Source organism: Gossypium hirsutum, chromosome D12 (assembly GCF_007990345.1).
Source record: "Gossypium hirsutum isolate 1008001.06 chromosome D12, Gossypium_hirsutum_v2.1, whole genome shotgun sequence".
Classification (NCBI taxonomy): domain Eukaryota; kingdom Viridiplantae; phylum Streptophyta; class Magnoliopsida; order Malvales; family Malvaceae; genus Gossypium; species Gossypium hirsutum.
This window is the reverse complement of record NC_053448.1, coordinates 56,062,036-56,071,552: the sequence shown is the minus strand read 5'-3', so window position 1 is coordinate 56,071,552 and position 9,517 is coordinate 56,062,036. Positions and strand designations below refer to the sequence as shown.

The window sequence follows — 9,517 nt, the reverse complement described above, 5'->3', positions numbered from 1 at the left end:
TTCTCGAGCTCGAGCATCTTGAAATTTCTTTTCCCACTGATCGGCCCTATTCTTTTCCTCATTGATCTCTTGTCGCCACTGCTCTGACGTTTTGCCCAGACCGACAGTTCTCATCGACAATCGCAGCTTCTTGTAATCTGTTTTTAGACTATCCAAATCCTCTTCAGCTTTGTTCTTTCCCTTCCTTAATTTCTCGGCTTCTAGCTTGTGGATATCGATGTCTAATCCCAAATGCACTCTTTCTTCTTCTAACTGTTCTATCCTCTTTCCCAACTCAGAATTTCTTTTCTCAAAGTCTCGTTTGATGATCTCTAATTCTGACGGAACTACTTGTAGATGCTCTTCTATAGACTGAACGCAATCTTCCCTCGGCTTAGGGATGTTGTCATTGACTCTTTTACTCCACCACCCATAATATTCTGAAGTTGCCATCGCTCCTATGGTAAATCTTTTCATTCGGTGAACCTGTTTCCAAGCGTTAGATATTTCTCGAGTTTTTCTCTTGTAGTTTTCATCCTTATAAGAAAACTCACATTGAGCCAACCCTTGTGTTGCTGGTATGAACTGTCTCGATCTATATTGTCTTAATACGAGTAAAGGGGCATAACCGATAGCTCCCCAAATTCCGAGTAAAGGGACCCAGTCGAAATCACCACATCGATACAGGATCTCGTCGGGTACCATCCAAGGAGCTTTCCATTCAACGTCATCCTCCTGAAGATTTTGGAGAATCATCATCCATTTCTCTTCCGTGATGTCGTCTCGTCTTGGTGTAGCAACTTGTTCCTTCAACGGGGAATAACCTTCTGAGAAGACTCGATAAGAGACATTTTCCACCTTCCAAAAGTGACTATGGAACCACACCAATAGTAGCTGTGCGCATCCGATGAACCTTCCCTCCCCTGCTCTTCGACATGCGCTTAGAGATCTGAAGGTTTCTGCCAAGATTGCCGGGATGGGCGTGACTCCCTTACTAAGCCGATCGAACAAATCAGAGACGGCCTCATCTACGTGCCCTAAAGCTCTAGGGAAAATTACCAAACCATAGATACCTAGAGCGAAGACATCCACTCTTTTCTTCACATCAGGGTGTGCCAATACTAAATCTCGCAAGCTTTTCCAAGGAACGCATTTACTGTCTCTTTTCTGTTGGATCCGGGCAGCGACCCACTGTTCGCTCATCCCTGTAATGCTCATCAATTTTTTTAATAATGTCGGGACACTAGCAGCTCTAGAATAGGCTTTGTCAATTTGAATCTTTGGACACCGAAGCAAGGTCGTATATTCTTCCACGGTGGGCACCAAGTCCACTTTTCCAAAAGTGAAACAACTGTAAGCAGGATTCCAAAACTGGGCTAGGGCTCGGAATAAATGCTTGTCCACTTTGACACCAAGTAAGTAAGGCAAGTCCCCGTAGTCACGGTAAAACATCTGCTTGGTCCCGTCGTCCCATTGATCCCATATTTCCTTCATTTCTCGAAGATCATTTTGGATTACGCTGATACGGGTGAAGTCCCATAACTCTGATACGTACCCTTCTGCAAGACTATCGCCTTTCTCTCTCCACATCGTCTCAGCCCATAATCGTACAGCTGCATTGTCTTCTACTTTATCAAGAAACCTCTTTTCCATGATAAGCTTTCTATCTATACTGAACGTGAATCGACACCTCTTTTGAAATGAAAATGCCATGCAACCACAAACAAAGCAAATTAGATCTAGGATTTAAAGTAAACAATAACAAATACAGCATCTATTCGGTAAGCACTAGGGTCTGGAATAGCTCTATCTCGGTGGGTTCTTATGGCTTGCTATGTATGGTTTGGTTCTAAAGTAAGGGCACCTGAACCAGCAGATTCCTCGATCCTCACCCATTATAGGCTCATATGGACCGAGTTCAGTTCAGGGGAATACATTTCCCTATGGCCATGCGGAGATGAAAATCTCACGAAGACATAGGTACGGATGTATCCCGGAAGCTATTCACTATCCCATGCGGAGGTGAAAACCTCACGAAGGCGTAGTTTCTCACTCCCACTTAAAAGGTGTGACCAACGGTCATGCAATGGAATGTGCGGAGGTATAAAATAAAATACAGAACACGATAAAAATGTAACTCAAAACAAAAGATGAGAGGATCGTAAATTTAAATCGGATTTTCAACTTTCGACAAAAAGTCAAGAAATAATCAACACGTGGCTTGACTCTCTTATGTCCCCAGCGGAGTCGCCAAGCTGTTGACTCCATTTTTTGAATGAAAACGGGGTCGACTTGGATAAAAAAGAATGAAAACGGGAGTCGCCACCGATCCTTTTTGATGAGGTGTGATCGGGTCACCTTGAAAAGTGGTTGTTTTTAATAAACGATTTAATTTTTATTAAAACAAAGATTTTGGTCTGTGAAATTTTAAAAAAAACGGGTTCGGGAGTCGGTTACGCACGAGGAAGGATTAGCACCCTCGATACGCCCAAAATTGGTACCTAGTTGATTAATTAGTGTCTTAGTGTCGAAAATTGAAAATTTGAAGGGTTTTAAAAATACGATCCTTAAAAGAAAACTCTGATAACGTGAATTGAAATATAAAATTCTCTTGTTCCGAAGGAATATCACATCCAGCACATTAGGACACGATACCCTAAACCATCGAAACCAAGATCACCTTATAGTTTAATAAAACTATATTTTGAAGCTTTAAGAGGATATTTGGCTGTTTAGTCGAACGAGAAATCGAAACCCAGCACGTTAGGGCACGTTTCCTCGATTTTCCAAACGCGAAATATCGCCTTATTTAAAAGTTTAAAAAGGATATTTGGCTATTTGGTCGAACGAGAAATCGAAACCCAGCACGTTAGGGCACGTTTTCTCGATTTTCCAAACGCGAAATATTGCCTTATTTAGAAAAATTTTCCTTTTGATGTTTGGTGTTAATGCTTGACGAAACAATAACGAATACGACAAGGTAAGCAAAGTAAAGTGAGTAACAACAATACAATAGGCAAAATGAAATGACGAGGCGATTACATACACGAAGCATACAAATAAATAAATAGAACTAACATTTAAAAAAGCACAAGTGTACATGAATAAATAAACAAGCACCCAATAACAATGATGACAATAAATACAATTATGTAAAAATGTATATGCATGTATAATTTAAAACCATAAAATAAGAAATATATATATAAATTGCAGAATATGAAAACATAGATAAGTATATACGCATATGTGAAATCGATAAATATTTAAAAAATGTAAATGTATATTTATATACTTACAAATCGTGATAATATAAGATATATGTATGTGAATTATAAAATATATGAAATATACAAAAAGCATTTTTAAGAGTATAAAATATATAAGTATGTATATGATGTAAAATATGCATAAATATATGTAAGTGTATAAAAATTATGAAGTGTGAAAAAATATGTTTAAATAGGTATAAGTACGTATATCTACATATATATGTAAAATATAATATTTAAAAAGGGGGTATATATTTATATATGCGTAATATATATAAAATTATAATATAATGTTAAAATATTCACATAATATACATAATAATAGTGTTGAAAACATCTATTAATAATAAATACACACTTATATGTATTAAAGATATATTCATAAATATAAAAAACATATACTAATAATCACAATAGTAAAGACAAAAAATGTATACGTAACATAATGCGAAAATATATAAATGTTGTGATATCTAAAACATATACATAAAAATGAAAAAAAATGTATGACGAATAATGCAAAGATATTTGTATGAGATGATGGGAAATATACGAATAGCACGATATTTACAAGTGTATGCCTAATATAATTATAAAAAAATGATATAAATAAATGAATACATGAAAATAATACCATATACACAAAAATACCTATATATATATGTAATGAAATATGTGAACAAATATTAATATTAATGAATATATGATACATGTATATAATAATAGAAACGAAACAAAATATATATATAGTTAAATATAATACAATAATAATAAAACAACAATGATAATAATATTATATATATAACAATTTATATTTAAAATTGAATTAAACAGCAAAAATATTATGAAATTTAAGGTAAAAAATTGAAGAAGGGATGAGATTGGATTAAAAACCAAATCTCTGGGGCGAATTTTGAAAGAAATTAAAGGAGAATGAACTTATCAGAACGCGCGTTAAACTATGGGGGATCAAATAAATAATTTGTCCAAACACTTGAAACGACACCGTTGGAAGGGGGACTAAATCGCAAAGTGTAATGGATTTCAGGGTCAATTTATAAACAACGAATAACTTAATTGCGAAATATAAAAATGCGGAAGGGCCAATTGCGCAAATAGCCCTTCCGCTCAAAAACACGCGGATCCTACCCTGGTGTGGGTCGGGTCGACCCGCCCCACGTCCGAAACGACGTCGTTTTATCATTAAACAGGGGGGGACCAAAACGGTGCGTTTTGGTCCCCTATAAAAGCTAAAATTTTTTGAAAAAAATTCATTTGAGACCAGGTGAGGGAAAAAAAAAGGAAAGAAAGAGGGAGAGGGAGGGCACGGAGCGATTTCCGGCAAAGGGGGGGTACCGGACGGCCACCGGAGGCTCGCCGGCGCCGGCGCCGGCCACCGCATGCGGTGGCCGGAAAGGTAAAATTTTTTTATTTTTTTTTGCTAACTCCCTTTTTTAGATTTATGCTATGTAAAAATATGTAATAGAGAGTTTTTGAACAATAAAAACCTTAGATCTGACTGCCTTTTCTGTTTTTGGTCTTTTTCGCTTGAATCTGCTTTTTTCTTGTATTCTTAAGTAGTATTACAGTTGAAAAATGAAAAGAAAAAATCCCCCCTGTTCCCTTGACAGATTTCGGCTTTTAAAGCCAATATATTTGTTTTGTTCCTTTTGTTTATCATTTTCCCCATCATCGCATGCTTTCTTTGCTGTTGTTTCTGTCTCTGTTGCAGGTGGTGGGCACGGTGGAGCAAGTAGGGGTGTCAGACGCGTGGGGCGTGGTGGACGAGGAGGTGGAGCGGCACACATGCGGCGCTCATGGGCAGTTGGGGCTAGGGTTTGCTGTTGCTGAAAGTTTGTTATGGGCTATTAGGTTTGGGCTTGAATTTGGGTTTGGGCATTTTGGGTTAATTTTTGTTGTAATGGACTAGAAGTGTTTTACTAGTCTAGTTTGTTTGGGTTGGTTTGCTGGTATGGGCCCGGGCAAAATGGGCTTGTACAGTTATAAAATAATTAAATATATTAAATAAAATTTGTAATTATTGAAAGTTAAATTTATTAAATTATTTAAATTTAAATTTAAATTGATAAGATTCGTAATATTTTTATCAATAATTTGATGGTTGAAAGTTTTTTTCGGTAGTTTGATGACCAAATGAAAATAAGCTAAAAGCTGAGGGACTAATTATGCAATTTACAAGAAAAAAAAGAAGGAAAAACTTGGGGATTAAAATTAACTAACATGGCAGGCAAAGAGCAGAGTATAAGGCCAAACAAAAAGGTTCATCAATTCCAAAATACAAAGACAAGAAATAATACCACATCTAATTAAGCAAGAAATGTGGAGTGAGTGGACGGAGTGTGGTTAGCTTTATTTTTGTCCTTCTTGATTTCACCCATCATTCGTGCAGCCCCAGGTAGACCTCCACACCTCTTCATCAGTTCCTCCTTCACCTTGTTTGAAATTGTTGCGTCTTCACTTGTCTTTTTACCTTTCACTGCCTCGTCTGTTTGGATCATTGAGAGGCTGAAGTCGATGCAAGTTGTCGTCTCCCACCACTTTCTTTGCTGCTTCCTCCGACCTACACGTCACGATAACCGCTCCCCCTTTCTGCTTTGGAAGATGTTCATCGCTGAAGCATTTGTTGAGATCTTCATAATAGCTGTCTTCCTCTGCCTCCCCCACATCATCTAACACAATTAAATACTTGTTCTCCGCTAGTTTCTCCTGATGATCGCTCAGGCGTCTAAGAAGATGAGGCACATCGGATTTGAATTTGATGATGTCCCCTGGAAGTGTATCCTCAATTTCCTCTACCACCTCCTCAGTTTCCTCTACCTCCTCCTCAGTTTCCTCTGCCTCATACCACAAGCTTATCCAAAACATTTGCGTGTAGCTACTCTTCACCCTCTCATTTCGGAGAATGGACCTGCAAAGGGCTGTTTTGCCAACACCAGGCAGCCCGACAACACCGATTGTCTTGAAGGGTTCATCCCTAAATCCACCTTTGAGAAGCATTATTTCAAGCGACATCTCATCTTTCTTAAAACCACGCACAGCGGCTGCAGGCTTATAAGTCTTTTTAATATTTTCTTCAGTGATGAGCTCCCTTCGCCGGGATTGTTTGGGGTAACATCCCCGTTTGAACCTGCAGGTGGGGCAGCTCCTGCTGTGGCCGATCCATTCTGTTTCTTATCTTTATTTCTCAAGAAGCCAAAGGACTTCCCCTTGCTGCTCTTCTCTTGGGATGGCAAACTCTCTTGGTACTTGTCGTACAGGGTCTTTCCCTGGTTTTCAGGTAGTGCGGCCATATTCTATCTCTCAAACTCAAAGCTGCTTCAAAGTTGAGATCTTTTATATTACTACTAGTACAACCGAATGGTTTAATAGAGAAGAGATCCGCAATGATTATCACTCAGCTGAGATGGGAGAGGATGGATGGGAAGACACAGGGAGTGAAAGAACAAGGAATCCTTTGCGAAACCCTCAAAATGATATAGAAACAGATTCACTTGAATGAAAGAAAAGAAAAGGTTAGCGGGACCCTATTCTTATTACTGATACATCACGACTTTTATGGTCAATGAACAAAGTCAAGAGCTTTAAAAAATTTATGAATAAAAAATTATTAAAAAACTGCTAAATTCTCACATGTTGCAGCCAAGCGGGACAACTTTTTTAATCATTAAAAATTTTACTATTACAACATCCTTTGAGAAAGATGGATACTCAAGATAATTAAATTTATTGTTCCCAAAATTAATAATTAAATAATTTGGATGGTTTTAGCCCTTTTTCTTAATATTTTTTGTTTCTTATTTTGAGATAATGTGCACTTTTATCTTATTTATTATTATTATTTTGGCATTGAATTCTTTAAAATTATGTATATTTCATTTTAGGTATGTGTACTTTTCTTTTATAAAGTTATGAATATTTTTAAATTTTGAGATATATGTAAATTGTCATATTTTAATTTTTCCGTCAACTTTTTAATCAAATAAATAATTTTAAAAAATTGTGGATAAAGTGAGAACAACATTAAACAATAAAAATTAAATTTATTTTGTTTTTATACTAATCAGAGAGACTCCGGCAGACTCGATCCAACTCCACCATCTTTAAGAAGAAAAAGACATTAACTAGAACAACAAAGCCTTGGGCCAGATAGATGGCTTCAGTTAACTAGAAGAACACAAAGCTCTCTAGTGTCGTTATGCAAAGCCTTGGGCTGTTTTCGTGCATGACACAATCAAAGGTAATTTGGGCTTAGCTCGGATAGCATTGGCTCAACATGTTGTAGCATTTGCAGGGAATATACCAGTATCATTCATGAATACCTCTCCTTGTCCCTAAGGAAAAACCTTGATATTATATTATGAAACACTGATAAACGATAAACAACTAATTGCTGAGATTAGAGTTTGGTGCTAACAAGATACTGTTGTTTACTATCTAATTAAACCTTAAAGATCCTAAACCTTTGCTCTTTATGAACTCTTAGACCAAACAACTAATCTAATTAAGAAACTAGTAGTAAATAAAAATCAATCATCTATATCTAAAACATCTTAGCATTGGTGATGTCAAAATTTGGATTCTGAGCCATGAATTGCTTGAGCATGTTCTGGTTCTCAATCTCCTGACTAGTGGGAAGCCCCAACTTCTTCTGCCTCTGGTCAAACATCATCTTCTCCACAGTGGATCTCGTTTCCATGTCCAAATCAGACAACTTGCTCTTCTCTGGTTCTGCCTTTTGAGTATCAATCTCCGGTCCTCCCTTCAACAACGATTTCCACCAACTGATTTTGTCGCACTTGGTCATTAGCAAAGATATTACCTTTTGGTCCTCCAAACTCCAGTACGAATCGTTAGGTTTCACGGTCTCGAACAACTGCCCATCAACAATAGGGGTCTGACCCTTGAGCCCAACCTTCAAATAATCCTTCTTTACATCGCATACAACGTCCCGGGATTTGGTCCCCAGAGGGACAGGAACTGTAACAGTAACCTCTTGCAGGTTTTGTCCCCATGAATGGTTGTCCATGTCGAGACCGTTGTCTTTGTTTGGGTTTAGCTTCGGCTTCGGCTTCTCCTTGATCTCCTCTTTTTCCTTCGTCTCGTGCTCTTTCTTTGCTGCCTCTTCTTTCATTGTCCTTTCCTTGATGTTCTTCACAAGAGATGATATTTTCTTCTCCACAGAATCGGTGTTGAACATGTCAGAGTTTTCGGACACAAAGTTGAAGGCAGATTCGAGAAACCCTAGAGGATTTGAAGGGTCTAGAACTGCATTGAAAGACAAAGCAGAAGAAGTAGATGATTGCTTGTTGTCTTCATCTTCTATGTAACCAGAGAGGATGGCCATGGTTAAATTCTTGGGGGGGGGAGAGGGTTTGAGGCGTAGAGAAACGGATGATTTACTAACTATTAGGTCTTTTTTTCTTCCTTGAAGGAGACTAAAGGCGTCGAACGTATATATAGGCGTGGAGTATACGAGTTCAAATCAAAGTGGGAAGCCCTTCGTCACAGATATTAATTCAGTTTGCAGCATGTTTTTGGGTAACCTACATGTATCAAAAAGTTTTTATTTTAAGCATTTAAAAATAAAAAAATTATAATTTAACCTCTCACCTTACATAATCTAATATGTTCTAAAAGATATTATTAACTAGAATTTTAGATATTATTATTATTTAGAAAAAAATTGATCAAATAATATGAGTGTTTAAATTGTAAATTTTTATTTTTGAGTGTCTAAAATAAAAATTTTTGATATATAGTTACATGACTATTTATGTAATTTATCTTAGATTTTCTTATTCTATTAAAATACCAAAAATAATTCTTAAATTTATTATTTGAAGTTATTATAGTAAAATAAGTTTTTGAATTTAAATGTATCATCTATATATCCAAATTAATTATTAAATTTATAGTAAAATAAGTTTTTATATAACTTTATATTTTTAATTTTAAACAAAGAGTTATTTGACTTAGGGGCAAGCATTGAAGGCAAAAGAAAAAGAAACTAAGGGTTCAAATCAAGTTTAAAAAATTTTGGAGTTGTTAAATCTTAGTTTAAATTTAAAAATTTTCAGTTAAGTGAATTATCGAGAAAGAATATATTAAATTAAAACTTATGAATAGATTCTAAGTAACAACATATAAATTTTTATATATATCAACAATTCTTTCAAATCAAAATAAGAGATAAATAATATATTTTAATATGATAAAATTGATTTAATAATTTTTTTAATTTAAAG

At 36.0% G+C, this 9,517-nt stretch overlaps 2 protein-coding genes across 2 annotated transcripts; both read right to left on the bottom strand.

Annotated features, from left to right (window-relative positions):
- Window positions 1–5,738: 5,738 nt before the first annotated feature.
- LOC121224571 (probable disease resistance protein At4g19060) lies at window positions 5,739–6,562 on the bottom strand. Its single transcript, XM_041108035.1, has 2 exons — window positions 6,400–6,562; window positions 5,739–6,313 (listed from the first exon to the last, which is right to left on the bottom strand). Exons 1-2 carry the CDS (start codon window positions 6,560–6,562, stop codon window positions 5,739–5,741), a joined length of 738 nt encoding a protein of 245 aa, XP_040963969.1.
- A 1,035-nt stretch (window positions 6,563–7,597) lies between these two features.
- On the bottom strand, window positions 7,598–8,716 carry LOC107946804 (protein BOBBER 1). The gene has a single exon (XM_016881267.2). It carries the CDS (start codon window positions 8,614–8,616, stop codon window positions 7,813–7,815), a length of 804 nt encoding a protein of 267 aa, XP_016736756.2. The 5' UTR covers window positions 8,617–8,716; the 3' UTR covers window positions 7,598–7,812.
- Between the last annotated feature and the right edge of the window lie 801 nt (window positions 8,717–9,517).